We start from the raw sequence: 16,085 nt of genomic DNA, 5'->3' as shown, positions 1-16,085 counted from the left end.
TTTTAGGTTGCCAAGTAAATCCATGCCCAGAGCCTTGACTCACTTCACTTCTGGGCTGCTCAGTCGTGGGAAGACACTCCAAAGTGCATGTTTCTCGGAGATAACGGGCTTCCTTTGCCCCACAGGCACTTGTTATTGTCTGAGATGCCTGTGCTGCTGATCCGTGCATTATCTACCCCCAGCATGCTCCCCGTCATGTCATCCCACAATTATCTCCTGCATTATTGCTGTCTGTCCCAAACACAGCGCATGTGGTCAGGCTTTTTGTGACAGGACAGGCGCTATGAATGCATCATGGGCAGGGGGTGACCCTTGCAGAAGCTGCAGGCAGCCTGCCTGACCGGGCATGCTGCCCAGGGGCTCTCGACTGACCCAACAGGACCCAGACCCCAGCATTCGCTCCCCGACACCGCCTGCCTGTGTCCTGCTGGCTCATTGGCACGTCCCCAGCACTAATGAGAAATGGGCAGCTTTCTCAGGCACTGCTGGAGAGGCAGGTTGCCAGGGGAGGCTGTGGGGAAGCCCGGCACTGCTGAGCCAAACCAGCCCTGCACAGCAAGGGCGTCCCTGGTTGTGTCTGCTGGACTCTGTGGGTGCCTCAGCACCCACTCACAGGAGGGCCCTGGTGGGGAGCTGGAATGTGGACTTGCAGGAGATTATTTTCTCTGTTGTTGTTGTTGTTGGCTTCTCCAGCATCTTCCAAGGCAGGGTGGCTTTCAGCCACCTTCCTGCTCAGCTTTTCCTCATGTCCCCTTGGTGATGGCTGGAGCTCACTCAGGAGCACACCTTTCAGGGACCAGGGAAGATCCCAGTCACTGCTCATTGCTTCCAGCCTTCAGCATGAGTCCCTGTTCTACAGTTCACTCCAGAGCCATCAAACTTCATTTGATGCAACCCCTTGGGTCCTTGCAGCGTCACTGCCGTCTGATGTTCACAGTGCTGTGGGACAGCGCGGCTCCAGGCAGTCGCATGGTGTCACGGTGTTACCCACGGGTGACCTTGCTTGAAAGTGTCCTTGCCCAGGGCCTTCAGCGCCCGCACAGCACTGTGTCTGCAGCTGCAGAGCCCGGGGTGGGCAGCAGGGCCTCATGGAGAGATGCCCAGCACAGAGCAGGCTCTGCCACCTTCCCAGACGAGCTCCCCGAGTTCCCCTCGGCAGTGCTGTGTGTAGATAAGCCAACCAGGACCAGCAGCGGCTTTGTAGCCCTGTAGGGGTGACACTGCTTTAAAAGGCTCCTGAGCTGCAGGTGGAAAAAAAAAATCTTTAAAGAGCATCAGCTTTTATGGTCTGCAATTTCAGCTGGCTTGATGGTCCAAATCATCCTCCCTTTTTCATGTTTGCACAAAGCGAGAGGCACATAAAGGGTAGAAATGGCTGGATTGTGCAATTTAGCTGCCTTCAAAGCTTTACAATCAGTTTCAGAATCATTTGGTGGCAGTTCAGAAACACACATTGTAGATTAGCTTTCCTGAAGCTGCGAGCGTGGCGTGTCCCAGCCTGGGTGCATTGCACGAGAGGTATTAAAGCAGGATTTCTCCTTCCCTGGGCTATCCCTAGAGCCCAGCAGAACTCGGTCTCCCAGAGCAGCACCATGGCTCAGTCTGTCCCAGCCCAGAGCACCAAGCAGCCATCCCTGGGGCTCGTTCTGTCCCAGCCCAGAGCACCAAGCAGCCATCCCTGGGGTGTGATCTCCCCTGGCACTTTGTGTCCCCAGGCAGGGGTGCAGAGAGGCTGGTGCTCAAGGGCTGTGGGGAAAGAGGGGCCTGACAGCCACGTCCCACCCCAGCCCTCTCGCTGGCAGCGATGCCATCTGGAGCTGTGAGCAGGGTCAGGAGCAGAGCTGAGGAGAAGTGCCTGGCTGCTCCTGGGTACAGGGCATTCAAGGAGAGGGACAGGAGCCACTCAGCAAAGTGTCAATAAATGGCTGCTCAGGACACTTCTGTGCTCCTTAAGTTAATGAGAAGCAAGCACTGCCAGAAGAAAACATCTCTTATCTGCTTTAGTGGCACAGTGCATCGGCTTCAGCATAAAATTTACAGAGCTTGAAAACGGGGCATAAACATTATGGGTAAATTTGGCAGAAAATGTGACTGACTCTTATCTGGTCATGAATAAATAATTTTCAATTACCAGCCCAGGCGCTGCTATTATCCCGCGCAGGGAACTCCTCTGAAGTTTGTTTTGTGCTCGAGCACACATGGCCACGTAGCATGTGGGTGGCAGGAGGGGATCGCTCTCCCCAGGGTGTGGGCTTGGGCATGGGGATGTGGATCCAGCGGCTGTCCCCAGCATCTGCGGGATGCCATTCTGCCCTACCCTCACCTCCGTTAGACAGGGAGTCACGTCATCCCTGAGCCAGGCAAGGTGAACTCAGGTGGCCGGAGATGCAGCTGCTGCCCACTTGTGAGGATCAGTTTAAGCTGTGAAATAAGGTTTGTGACCTCTGAGTTGTTTGCTCCGCAGCTACTCAGCATAAAATAACAGGCTGCTTTGTGCCAGGCGAGGAAGAGGAATCTTCTGAGATTTGTGCAGGGCCTGCCATGCTGTGAGCACAGGAGCCTGGAGGGCAGCAGAGCTGCTCTGGGTGTGCAGGCTCCTGTATTCCATCAAGCAGCCTTGCTCCAGGCACCTCTACCAGGGCAGGGCATCTGAGAGAAGACCCCAAAAAGAGCAGGGAGAGATGCATCCCTCTGACCCCAGGTTGCTGCACTCCAGCAGCCAAAGTGCAGGATGAGAGCTCTTAGCTCTCACAAGCCCTATCCTGCTTAAAGTGCCTTCAATTAAAAGGCAGAACTTCATTGATTTCTAATTAAGCCCGTTTTTTCCCTTCCTACACATTTCCCCTGTAAACACACTCGGATAATAATTAAGTTTACTATTCCTTGACAAGCACAGATGATCTTCCATTCACTCCTCTCTCCTAGGGCGGGAAACCATTTTCAGTGCAGTGCACGCGGGTGGGAATGAAGTCTTCCTCTTGTCAGCCAGGCTCTGCGGCTCCGCGGGGCGGGGGAGCCAGGTGCCAGATGAAATAGGAATGCTCAGGGTGCCAAATTAGATAGGGAGCTCAGGGCTGGAGAGAACAAAACCGGAGGAGTAGTTTGCAAATGCTGAGCTGCGAAGAGGAGGAGGAGGGCATCAGCAGGTGAGCAGGAGAGATGCACAGGGAGATGAAGGCAGCAGAAGGATGGGGCCCTGGGGATGTGTTAGGGCTGTCTGCCAAGTGAGCGGCAGCAGGAGCTGTGGCCAGTAGCTCAAAGTGCTCTGGCTGCGGAGCTGGGAGGGGGAGATAAAGGATGCTGCAGGGCAGGGGGTCTCTAGGGTGCAGCAGTGTTTTCATGATGGGACAGGGGCTGAAGGGATGGTTTAGCCACAGTCTGTGTCGTCTCACAGAGAGAGAACAAGTTGTGTCTGTGTCTGAGCTGGCATCTGTGCCTTGCTGCGGAGATGTTTTTGAAACACCTGGGAGATGTGCATTTCCAGGGATGCACCAGCTGCCAGAAGGGCAGGTTGGTGTCTTGAGGATCCTCAGTGCAACCCCCACCTACAGCAAAGCAGGAAGGGTGGCAGGGTCAGGCCCCTGGACACAGCATCCGGGCTGGAGCCCTGGCATGGGCTGTGTCCCGTCTTTCACCAGGGTGTTTTACTGCTTGGGAACCACACTGGCAGGGGCACCCTGGGGGCTGTGGATGTTACAGGGAAGGGTTGTGCTGGACTTAGATCAGTGCCGTGGGTCGAGGACTTTGAGCTGGGGTAGTGAGGAGCTGGCGAGGATACAGACTGCATCTCCCTCACCTTGGCTGCCCTTTGAGCAGAGCCTTCCCCAGAGAAACCGCTTCCCCTGCCCTGCTTCACAGCTCTCCTCCCACAAAACTGCAGCTGCAGACCTTCTCTCCATCCAGGCAGAGCTGAGGCAGGGCATGCCGCAAACACAGCCCCAAAGACCCCCATCTTCCCAAGCAGGAGGTAGAGAAGAAAAGTTATGGCAGGCACAAATCACTGTTAGCAATTGCTGCACGCTGTCTTCATACCTGGTGCTGCTCTTGCTTCTGTGTCTGGTGGCCTGGCCCCCTTCACTGCTTCCCACCAAAATAAAATCCCCTCTTTGAATGTGAATCTTGTGGAAATGAGCCCAGAGTGTGCTGCCTCTCTGCTGGGGATTGGGACATTCAGGGAGAAGTAAATCTGGGTGTTTGGGATGCCCCCCCTAGTGACTCTTTCTGTCTTTACCCCATGGAGGGCAGAGCCCCATCCCTCACCCTGAATGCCCCAGCCAGCAGCCAAGCACTGACCCTTTCTCCTCTCCTCCCTGCAGGTGAAGTGTGACCAGTACTGGCCAAGCCGAGGTACAGAAACCTATGGGATGATCCAGGTGACCCTGGTGGACACAGTTGAGCTGGCGACCTATACCGTCCGCAACTTTGCATTGTACAAGGTATGATACTGGCTGGGCCATTTCTGCTCCAGGGAGTGCACAGCCAGTGCCGTGGTGGGGCATCTCCACCATGGCCCGATGCCACAGGGTCCCACACAGCCCATGGCCAGAGGCCACCAGCTGTGCCTGGCTTGGCCAAGCGTGTGGCTGGTCCGCACATGGGCCATTTCTCACAGCAGGGCTGTGGTGGGAGAACAGCTGCAGGTTGTGCTCTGGCCACCACTCGTCTTTGGCCAGGACACCTGATGTTCTCCCGTATGCTTTCAGACCCTGTGATGGGTCCCAGAGCGTGGGCTGTGCTTGCCTCTGGCGAGTGTACATGTAACAGCTGTCCTCCCATTAGAGGGACAACATGGAAAGCAGTGAATTTTTAGCACTCCTGTCACTAATAATGCAAATGTAGGGGTCTTGCTGACGTGTGCGCATGCCCTTCTCTCCTGCCTGCCGCGTACCTCATTAGTGCTTGGAAATCCCTGGGGGCAGCGCTCGCAGCAGCGTGTCACGTCAGTGCGAACAGGCTTTGCAGCGATCTGCCTCTGTGCGTGACCGAGTCCGGGCCGTGCTGGCTGAGAGCACAGCAGCGTGCGGTGGGGACACCTCACACCCCAGGAAGGCACCTGGCCCCCAGCAGTTGCCCAGCAGGTCCTTCTGCATTGCTGCACGGGTCACTCAGCCACACCTGAGAGGAGTAGGGCAGCCTCTGCAGACACAGGGCTGATGAACCATCTGCTGTGACCCTTCCATGCTTAGTGCCCATTTTTCCCTGGACGTGCAGTGAGCATGTGGGTAGTAGTCCCACACTGTGCAGAAGGGAGTCTGTCACCTTCCCATCAGTCTGCCACTCCCACAGAGCTGCCCTGCTCTCTGTATGAGCTGGTTTTCCTCAGAGCATCCACCTGTACAGAAGCCTTGCAAGATGTCTATATTTTGCCTCCAAATTTTCATTGGCAAAAACCTGATACAAGCATAATCACGCACAGCATTACATGACTGTTGTTACCCAGACATCCAGGTACCTTGTTACCTAATCAGTGGGATCATTTCTTAGGATGAGGTAGTTCTCACACAAAACAACTCCTCTTTATCTTCAACAGAACGGCTCCAGTGAGAAGCGAGAGCTGCGACAGTTCCAGTTCATGGCTTGGCCCGATCACGGGGTACCTGAATACCCCACCCCGATCCTGGCTTTCCTGCGACGGGTCAAGGCCTGTAACCCGCCAGATGCTGGGCCCTTGGTTGTCCATTGCAGGTAGGACTGTGTGTTTGCAAAGCTGCGCCTGGGCACATGTGCTGCAAGTGCCGTTTAAAAATTGGGTGATCTGTGTTCAGCATAAGTAGGTGGTACCTTTCAGAGGTACGTCATTGACAGATATGAATGCAGTGACTTCTACGAACATTCATACGTAGTATTTACGGTAGAACTCTTTTACAGGATAGAAGGGCAGCTCTTTAAGCAAAATATTAGTCTACCAAGGCTAAGCGTCTTACCCAGGCAAGATTTATCTATACCAGCCAAGTGGGGACTATTACTGAACAAACCACTCCATCATTGCTGTTCCAGCATACGCCTCACCAGCAGTGTTTAATGCTCTTCTTTCATGCTCTGTTTCAGATGGGAGTGGGGTATAATTAACACACGAACAAGATATATTAAAGCCCTGTTAAGGATCTGACTTGCACCATAAATGAGGAAATGTCTAGCTCCGTATCTCTGCCTGTGTTTACATGTCATGACAGCATGTCTGTTGTTTTCAGGGTGCTCTCAGGGTGAGCAGTTTGGGGATTGCCGCTGCCCTTCAAATAGACGTGGAGAGGCATTCGGTGCTTGAGCAAAGGGCTTGGCATAGAAATGCATAACCTCACCTTTCTGCCCCTCTGAGGCTGGCTGTCCTCATTTAATGGGCTAGGAAGCAGTGACCCAGATTAGGGGACAAGCAGGCTTCGAATTATGAGCTTCCCTAGTACTGGACTTCAGGGCTTCTGACTTCACCGACGCATACGCTGTCGCTCTCCTTCCTGGTAAACACGTTTCTCCTTCCCTCTCGGAGTGGCCGCCAGCCACCGCAGGGACCAGCAGGGTGACACCGTGTCCTTTTTGCACCATCAGTGAAAGGGGGACAGCAGAAGGGCTGAGGAACCTCCCACATTCTCCAGTGCGTTTCTCCCTCATTCGTCTTGTCACCTCTTGATGAGGCTCAGCTCATTAGCCCTCAGCACAGGGAGCAGCCTTTACTCCCATGTTGTGCGCTCCAGGTCCGGGTGCTCTCTTAAGCAAGAGCAGCACTTGCCTGGTGTCTGTAGGAGACAGTGTCATCTCAGGTCACGTGCTTTGTCCCCACAGTGCTGGTGTGGGCCGAACTGGTTGCTTCATTGTCATCGATGCCATGCTGGAGCGGATGAAGCATGAGAAGACCGTGGACATCTATGGCCACGTGACGTGCATGCGCTCCCAGCGCAACTACATGGTGCAGACGGAGGACCAGTACATCTTCATCCACGAGGCCTTGCTGGAGGCAGCCACGTGTGGCAATACCGAGGTGCCTGCACGCAACCTCTTTGCTCACATCCAGAAGCTTACCCAGGTGCCACCAGGCGAGAGCGTTACTGCAATGGAGCTGGAATTCAAGGTAGGTGACAGAGCCCCAGCACCCCCTTTCCCTTGCATCCTGTCTGCACACACATACCCCCCAAGCTGCTTGTCCAGGGACTGGGAGAGGAGAGCCACGGATCATTACAGACAGTTATTCTTTTGTGTGTTTCTAAACCAGGTAGGCAGTGATTTAAAATACATTTGAATTGTAAAGCTTGTGTCGGCCATGGTCCCCCCTGGTTTGGCAGCTTCTGGGGAGGATATAAAAGGCAGATGGATGCGCAGTTCTCAGCAGCACGTTCTGCTCTAGGTTCACTGTGCGGCAGGAGCTGCATCTCAAATCAGATGCAGATCGTGTTAGTGATAATTGATGTTACTGTGAACAACTTGTCTGGAAATGGCTCCAATTTAAATATGTGAGACGTTTATAGTCTCATTTCTTCAATGCTGAGCTCTGTTATCTTTTAACTACCTCAACACCAAGTCTCAGTGGCTACAATTGGCGAAGGCAGTATTTTAAGGCACACTGTTCAAGAAGCCAAGCCCACATTTTGCTGCCTATATCTGTGAATGCCTACTGCAGGTATTTATTACAGCCTTGGAGATGGAAGATTGCTCTGGTAAGCGCCCATATTCTCAGATGAGGTGCGTTAGTCCAGTGAAGTCATGCAGAGGAATATAGCTCATGCAGGGAGGTAGCAGACCATGCAGGCTATGAGATGAACTGCAGGAACACAGCTTCACCCTGGGGATTCCCTCCAAATGACAAAGAAGCAGGAGAGGCGAAATATTGACTTTCTGTTTAAACTGGGAAAAGCTAAGCAGCTCTGTCCTGTGATCACCAGAGCTACTGGTGTCCTGGGCTTGTGACAGCAGAACATGCCACATTAGTACACTTGGCCCTGAGAAACCCCTCAAGAGAGATACAGAATTAGGCTCAACTCTAGCAACTCCATTGCAAGAAAGACAAAAATTTGCTGTTTCTCCAAGGGTCTCTTTAGAGCAGTAATAAAATTTGCCTCTCTCTGTGCCCTGGTACTGCCCACTGTGTGGGAAATCCTGGGGAGCTGGATATGGGAGAGCCTCACATGGCTGCATCACTCCTCAAAGAGCAACCCCGTCCTTCTGCAGGGAGCTTCTGCCAAGGACCAGCTGCCACACACAGAGAAGGGTGGCTCTGGAGATGCTGGATGGGATCTTTTCCCTTTTGGGAAAGGGAGAAAAAAAAGGAAATAAAAGGAAAAGATAAAAAAAGGGTGGAGGACGGCTTCTGTTTTCATTTCTCTGCCAGCAGACCCAAGTAACACATTTACCATGACTCCAGTTCTCAAAGAGAACCATAAAATGTCTCACAGTAACCCAAAATAGATCTTTACCTAAAACTGTCACAAATCTCACATTTTTCTTGGGTTCTTCTGGGGTGAGAAGTAAATATCAAGACATTGCTGGAAGACGGAAGGCTTTCCTTCCCTGATGCCAGCAGGCTTGTGTCCCTGGTTCAGTGAGGTACACAGCTTCACGTCCTGGCCCTGTGTGGGTCAGAGAGCTGCTGTGGGTCTCCACTCCACCATGGGTGTCTTTGGGGTTGCGTCAGAGGGTCAGTGCAGGCTCTTTGCCCCACTGTCGCCTACAGCTGTGCACCAAAAGCCAGCAGCGAGGCCGAGCCATACTGAGGGCTGTCACAGCAGAGGGGCCAACATGGTACTGAAAAACAGACTGATGTAATGTGAAACAGAGGAGCTGGGTGCAACCTCCCCATGGCATGGTGGCAGAGCCCTTTGTCTGGTCCCGAAAGGCTCGTCCTAAGCGGCTGTTGCCTCAGTCACAGGAGAGAGCATGGCTGAGTGCCTGGAGGGACTCTGCCAGGGTCCCAATTTTGCCCCCTGACTGCTGCATCCCCAGCAGGGTCTGACATGTTTCCGTCTCTTTCAGCTGCTGGCCAACTCTAAAGCACATACCTCACGTTTCATCAGTGCCAACCTCCCATGCAACAAATTCAAGAACCGCCTTGTGAACATCATGCCATATGAGCTGACGAGAGTCTGTCTGCAGCCCATCCGGGGTGTCGAGGGCTCCGATTACATCAACGCCAGCTTCATAGATGGGTACAGGTAAGGGCCACCTTAAATGCCTGGGAAAGCCTGTCCTGCCTGCTTGGAAACCTGGGCAGAGCTGCCTTCCCTCTTTCCCAAGGACTGGTCCTGGCTGCCTAGAGGTGGGCTGGGGATCACTTTGTTGTTTTATCTATTTCCATCTTCTCAGATGCTCAAGTGTGTATAGTTACAATATGTGAAGACTGCCAGTGAATGAGCACTGCCAGGCTGGCTTGTGTTGCTCTAGACAGATGCCCACATGGCTGGGGTGGGAGGCTGTGCTGGCTTCTGTGGAGATTTGTGATATCTTCTGGTAGGCATCTCTCAGCATGTGTTTTATATCTGCAGTGTCTAACGTAAACCTGCCCCCCACCGCTAGCTGTGGCAACCAGAGGTAGAAGTGTGCTTGCGCTGTGTGGCTGATCCAGGCAGGAGCACAAGGCTCGTTGTCCCATGCCTTGATTTTGTGGGGGAGTCTGTGGATCCTCAGGCAGGGCTGGTGTTGCACATTAGGGAGCCCATCACTGGGTTCTGCTCCCCAGGATACCTTTTTGGAAGGCACAAATTAAGATCTAGTGGAGCAATAATACTCTTGGCTTCTGTATCTAGCCGCTGGCATCGCATTCTCAGATGTTAAGTGCCAGGAGGGGAGAATGTAGAGAAACAGCCAAGTGGCCACATCGCCTTCCCAGCCAGTCTCCAGACAATAATCCAGACCAAATCCCAATGACGCACATACAAGGCGTCCTGTCATCTCTCAGTGCACCATCGAAGTGGGGTCACCCAGTGCAGGAGTGGGGGATACAATGATGGATGTGGCACGTTCCCTCTCCAGCTTGGGTCTGCCCACACGCTTCTTACGGGCTGGTGGCCGCCCAGGAGCAACAGGCACTGCCAAAGGGAACAGATGTTGGTGCAGCCAGGCCAGTGGCTCTGTGTGTCCATCCCTGCTCTGGCAGCTGAGTCCAGGAAGGGTTCCCAGGGGAAGGGCGAAATGCAGGCAAGAGTAGGAAAGGGGCAGAAGGGGAGCAACCCTGGGAGCATCCCAACGCAGCAGAACTGCAGCAGCCAGGCTCCCTCGGGGTGGGACAGAGAAACGGGAAAAGATGAAGGAGCTGGAGAAAAGCTGTCACGGAGCAGCCTCCCCTCCCTCCTGCCTGTGTGGCTCCAAGCCGTCCAGCACTGCATCATTAACGCATCCACCTGCCTGCGTGCCTGTCCGGGCAGCCCTGTGTCTGACACTGTCCTGGTTCCAGAGCTGATTAAGCTGCTGCTTTTGCCCCTTGGTGATGCTGCAGTGGGAGGGCTGGCAGCACGGCAGGTGGTACCATTTCATGTGCTACCTACCCCATCCCTGAAGAGCACTGTTATCTCTTCCTGTCCTTGCCTTTGAACCGAGCAATCTTCTCGGTGTTATCTAAAGAGATCAGTTGGCCCAAGGTCCTGCAGACCTCACTGATGCTGCATCTTTATTAGCTCTTCTGTTTCATTCTGCAGCCCCACTTCCTGCGTTTTATGATGTCTTATAAATCCACCTTGAAGCAGCCCCTGTCTTCATCCTGCACATTACAGCTGTCCTGCAGCACGTTCATTAATTTTTAGCACCAGCAGAGAGATGAAATGCTGGACGGGAGGATGCTGCCCCTCGTCCCGTGGGCTCCGGCGCCACGCAGTGGTGACACAGGCAGCACCGGCATGCCGGGCTGGGCGCTCGGCGAGCCAAAGAACTGGCGAGCCAAAGAACTGGCGAGCCAAAGAACTGGCATGCCAGAGCTGGCCCTTGTCACAGCTGAAAGCACCGAGGGGTGCTTCTTCAGGGTAGGGGCTGGGCTGGGGTAGGTCAAGCTCTGTTTTCACACAGGATGTTTTGAGAGATGCTCTGGTTCGCAGTGAAACTAAGGACAATATTTGGTAGCTTCAAAAAAGCTGGCAAAGTGGTATTGGTGGTTTCCACACTGCCCTAGTTATTCACCAGTGTATGTGATCCAGGTGACCTGATTCAGTTGTTTCATGTCTTCCCGTGCAATGGGAGGGACAGTGGGTGCTCTAGAATGTAAAAGTGCAGGAACCCAAGGGTGCTGCTGGGATCATCCCCAAGCACAGCCTCTCAGCCCGGATGGGTGCTGGCAGCCTGCTCACATGGGCCTGGGTGCCGAGAGGGCTCTCAGTGCAGTAGTGCTGGGGACAAGCAGGCTGAGTTGGGGACACTGTCACCCCAGCAAGGATGTGTGGCCTTTCTGGATCCTGCACCTGGGATGCTCAGTGCGTCCATCAAGAGCACTTAGAAGAATCCAGATGGGCAGGCTCACCCCTCCCCAGAGTCCTTGGCTAGTCCTGGACACCCATCTCCTGCATTGTCAGTCCTGCTCCCTGCTGCACAGGGCCCCTCCAGCTCTCCCAAGCCCCCAGCAGCAGCTGACACCCACCTCCATGGCACTGGTGTGAGCACCCTCTTCTCTGTCACAGGCAGCAGAAGGCCTACATCGCCACGCAGGGACCACTGGCCGAGACCACAGAGGATTTCTGGCGGATGCTCTGGGAACACAATTCCACCATCGTGGTGATGTTGACAAAGCTGCGCGAGATGGGCCGGGTATGAATCCTGCTGGGGGGCTGCTCTCTATGGGCACGACCTCTCAGCTCACCCCAGTCTGTCCCCAGCACCTGGGCCAGCCTCTTGCTGGAGTGTCCCGTAGCTGAGCTTGTGGCCCCACAGGCACATGAGGTCCCAGGGAGTGGGAGGGAGGAATGGCAGCTTGTAGATGTTAATATCTCATTGTGTTCCTCATCCACAGGAGAAGTGCCACCAGTACTGGCCCGCAGAGCGCTCTGCCCGGTACCAGTACTTCGTGGTGGACCCCATGGCAGAGTACAACATGCCGCAGTACATCCTTCGGGAGTTCAAGGTGACAGATGCCAGGGTGAGTGCAACTGCTGGTTCCCCAGCTCTCCTATCTCCTGCGTCTCTGCCCTGCCCTGGCTGGTTAAAGGGAGCGTGCAAGTGCTCCTGAAGGGACCAGAAGGCAAGGCGCTGCCTTGCGCTACAGACAGAAGGGGCTGCTGCCCCCCACCTCCTGTTCCTCTCACCACAAGGTTGTTCCTTGCCAGCTGTGTCAGCCCTGGTGAGCAGCTCACTGAGCCCTGTCAGCACCAGACCCTGCCTTGCCTGTGCCACACACTTGGGCAAGCACTGAACGCGAGCTCCCCTGCCCCTGGAGTCTCTGTCTGCAGGACCCTTGTGTGACAGCAGGTGTGGTCCTGGCATGGAACTGGGCCCCAAACAGAACCAGGGCACTGACCCAACAGACCCTTCTGGGGTCCACAGCCTTGCCCAGCTCAGCCGCCCTGGGGTGAACACGGGAGAGCAGAGACAGGCCCCAAATGCTCAGTGGAAGATCTGCCTGAGCTCATCCTGTGTGCCTTCTAACAGTGGGTCTAGAGCCAGGTCAGCGGTACCAGTGCAGAGGGCAGCGAGATCAGCCTCTCTTGCTGTCTTCTTACCCACGGTTCACATCTGACACCCCTGTCCCCACAGGATGGCCAGTCACGGACCATCCGCCAGTTCCAGTTCACAGACTGGCCTGAGCAGGGAGTGCCAAAGACGGGTGAGGGCTTCATCGACTTCATTGGGCAGGTGCACAAGACCAAGGAGCAGTTCGGGCAGGATGGCCCCATCACGGTGCACTGCAGGTGAGTGTGGACAGCTCAGCATTCACCTCTGCCTTAATCAGAGAGCCCCCAGAGATGTCCCCTGCCTCGCTTACCCTGGCAACTGCCAGCTCCCCTGCACTTGGTGCTCCCTGTGCATACCACCAGAGGCAGGCAGGGGATGAGGAGGTGGAAACATCCATGGGTACCATGGGTGGCCTTTCTGCCAGGTGGCAAGATCAACCCTGTGCCCTGCTGGGACTGATTTGTAGCTCCTGGAAGAGTGCTTGGGCAGGGCAGTGTGTCACAGCAACTTGCAGCACAAAGGCAAGGCAGAATCAGTGGGCCCCTCTTGGGCCTGAGAGGGCACCTCTGGCTGGCAGTGTCCCTGTGGCCTTTCCTGGCTCCTCTGAGCATGTCCCCATGCTCCATGAGCTTGCGCTGCTCCCACGAGCTCTTGCAGAGCCTCATGGGGGCTGGCAGGTCTCTAACGGCACCTCTTGCCCCCTCTGCGCAGCGCTGGGGTCGGGCGCACAGGCGTGTTCATCACGCTCAGCATCGTGCTGGAGAGGATGCGCTACGAGGGGGTGGTGGACATGTTCCAGACGGTGAAGACCTTGCGGACGCAGCGGCCGGCCATGGTGCAGACAGAGGTGAGCGTCCCCAGGGTGATGGGAGGTCTGTGGGAGAAGGGAGGGGAGCTGGCATCTCTGGATGTTAAACCCCACTGCCCCATGTCCTTGGGTTCCCACTTCCCACTCTTGCCCCCTTGCTGCCTTGCAGGACCAGTACCAGCTGTGCTACAGAGCGGCACTGGAGTATCTCGGCAGCTTCGACCACTATGCAACGTAACTAGTGCTTTCCTCCAGTCGCGGTGGGGATGTCTTGGAGTGGAGACGGGTTCCTCTGAGCCAGAGCCGCCCATTCCTCAGTCCTTCTGTACAGATGGAGGCGCTGCCCAGGCAGCAAACCTCCACGCCAACCAGTTCTGACCACGGCATTTAGGAACTTCACCCCAGCGCCAAACGAGGGAATCCGACTCCAAAAGCATTTCCAGTCTCTGGCTGAATTTCTGCTCATGTGCATCTCTCGCCCTCTCACGCGACTGCATTTCACAGCGAGGCTTTAGGTGGGTGGAATGGGATCTTATTTTTTAAACATGTAAAATAGTTACTAGTGGTTTTTATAATCTCCTTTCTCTTTATTTTTTATTTTTTGCAAGTCTTAATGTTTTGCCCAGGCAGAACTGGACCCACCAAACCTTTGGGAGTTGGGTTTTTTTTTTTCAATTTCCTTTTGCTTCTACATTTTTTACTGCCCTGTGTTTATTTCAGCCCAGTCACTGCTGGTTCTGCCCATTTTAGTGCAGCTTCCTTGGTAATTTGCAGCAGCTGGCTTGCGGTTCATGCCCAGCTCCATTCCCTGTAGGCTGCTTTTTAATCCTCTGTAGAATATTAAATTTCATGGAACTGGACCTAAGCTACCAATTATTTTTTTAGCCTTTCCCTTCCCCCCATTATCTCCTAAGTAGGTTTTGGTTTGGGAGGGCATGTGGGGTCGCTGGAGAAGTGGACCCCTTTGTCAGCTGGAAACTGTTCAGTCCTATTACGATGCGTGTTAAACCAATCCAGTGACCGTGTGTATTGGCAGATCCCGATATGACGTGAGTTGTTGCCTTGTTTGTGAGAGACCCAAAATCCTGGGCTTCAGGCTTTGGAGCCTCTTTGTGTGCATCTCGCTGGGAAGGGGCCAGGGGAAGCGAGTGGGTCCCACAATTCCCCAGGGAGGGGATGGAAAGAGCGAGACATGGCCCTTTTTGTTAATCCCACGGTTCTGTGCGTGCAAGCGCCATTCTGTCACCTTTCACAACTGAAGTGAATCAGACCATTTACACAGGCAAGGAGCACAAGCCCAGCTGTCCCCAGAGCGGAGCCAGGTCGGCTCTCTTTGGAAAGCAGGGTACTGCAGGGAAGGGGAGGGGAGTACACACGGCTTCAGAGGTTGGGTGTATCTATAGTTTCTGCTATCCTGCAAATGTTAAAAGTCACTAGAATATTGTACTTTCCGCTACTTCAGGACGTTCTAATGAACCAATGTGGCAAGACTACTGGACTTAATTTAATGGTACTATATATTAATACTCCTTATTATATCACGCTTGCACTAAAGACAGGGAGTGAGCAGCCCTCTTTCGAGTGCATTGACTTACGAATAAAGGTGGTGGAAGGGTATCTAATTGTATTATCACATGTATTCCGAATGTTAAGAATCCAAGCTACGTTGAAATCAGCAATCCAGGGTCGGTAATGTTGGAGGACACATTCATTTTTACCTTGTGGATGCATAGTGCTGTAGGGGTCACTGTTGTATACAGTCTGTTTTCTATTTGTTAATAAAAAAAAAATCTACAGCATCATTGCATAATTCTTGATGTTAATAAATTTGAATAATCGGGTTTCATACAAGCTGGCTTTGCTGTCTGTTTCTTCAGCAATAAGCAGAGGCCATGGAATCCCTTGGGGGTCAGCATTCTCCCCAGCCTGTTGCCAGAGAAGTCCTTTCCCATGGGCACGTCCCAACCACGAGTGTCCCACGCTTCCTGCAGGGACCCTATGCTGGCAGGGAGCTCAGAGACCCCTGTGACACCCCTCTTGTGCATGTGTGTGCTCACCTCCCGCCCACCCGCAGCCACACCAGGATGCACTGAGAGTCCTCAGACCTTGGCACCTTCCAGGAATGGCTCTGCCAAGCCTGTCTGTGCAGCCATGGCCCTCTCTGGATCCTCTCTGGTTCCCAAGGGATGGATCATTCCCAGCAGGAGGAAGCCAGTAGCTACTTTCTGGCCAGTCCATGCTCTGCACAAGCTGTCCCAGTGGTGACTCTGGCCTGAGACCTGCCCTCCCCACCTGTTTTTGCTCCCAGTTTCTAATCCTCAGAAGACCCCAGGATGTAGCAGCATACAGCCCTGGGGTGATGCTGAGCTTTCCTGGAAGCACATTTACCTGCACTCCCTTCCCTGCCAGCGTGCTGGCTGCAGGACCAGGCTGGGCTTCACTTGTGGGTTTGCAGGAAATGGAGGGGTCGGTAGCAGTGGGTTTGGTGGCAATATCAGTCCTGGATGAGGCTGAGACTTTGCAGCCTCCGGGGATTCTGCAGTAACACTGTTCTGCAGCACTGAGTGCAGTTCTGTATGCAGAGTTACTGCCCAGCAGTAAAACCATCATCTGACCCTAACTGCAGAGCAGCACCTGAGTATGCTCAGGTGTGAAACCCCCACCAAGACATGTGGCTGTGCCCACTGTGCATGGGCAGGCCAGC

The 16,085-nt window shown here is 54.2% G+C and overlaps 1 protein-coding gene across 16 annotated transcripts in view; it reads left to right on the top strand.

Moving 5' to 3' along the window:
- Nucleotides 1–15,232, top strand: part of PTPRF (protein tyrosine phosphatase receptor type F) — a 384,319-nt gene extending 369,087 nt beyond the window's left edge. For all 16 annotated transcript variants that reach the window (XM_071809940.1, XM_065842623.2, XM_065842624.2 and 13 more), the window contains 9 exons: nucleotides 4,317–4,436; nucleotides 5,531–5,685; nucleotides 6,778–7,063; nucleotides 8,959–9,137; nucleotides 11,586–11,712; nucleotides 11,915–12,040; nucleotides 12,655–12,809; nucleotides 13,285–13,420; nucleotides 13,551–15,232. In XM_071809940.1, coding sequence (XP_071666041.1) covers nucleotides 4,317–4,436; nucleotides 5,531–5,685; nucleotides 6,778–7,063; nucleotides 8,959–9,137; nucleotides 11,586–11,712; nucleotides 11,915–12,040; nucleotides 12,655–12,809; nucleotides 13,285–13,420; nucleotides 13,551–13,619 — 1,353 coding nt within the window. In that variant the 3' untranslated portion in view covers nucleotides 13,620–15,232. The remainder of the gene's footprint in view (nucleotides 1–4,316; nucleotides 4,437–5,530; nucleotides 5,686–6,777; nucleotides 7,064–8,958; nucleotides 9,138–11,585; nucleotides 11,713–11,914; nucleotides 12,041–12,654; nucleotides 12,810–13,284; nucleotides 13,421–13,550) is intronic.
- Nucleotides 15,233–16,085: the final 853 nt, after the last annotated feature.

Source organism: Patagioenas fasciata, chromosome 6 (genome assembly GCF_037038585.1).
Source record: "Patagioenas fasciata isolate bPatFas1 chromosome 6, bPatFas1.hap1, whole genome shotgun sequence".
NCBI lineage: Eukaryota > Metazoa > Chordata > Aves > Columbiformes > Columbidae > Patagioenas > Patagioenas fasciata.
Note: the sequence above shows the minus strand (reverse complement) of the source record. Positions and strands in the feature narration are given on the sequence as shown.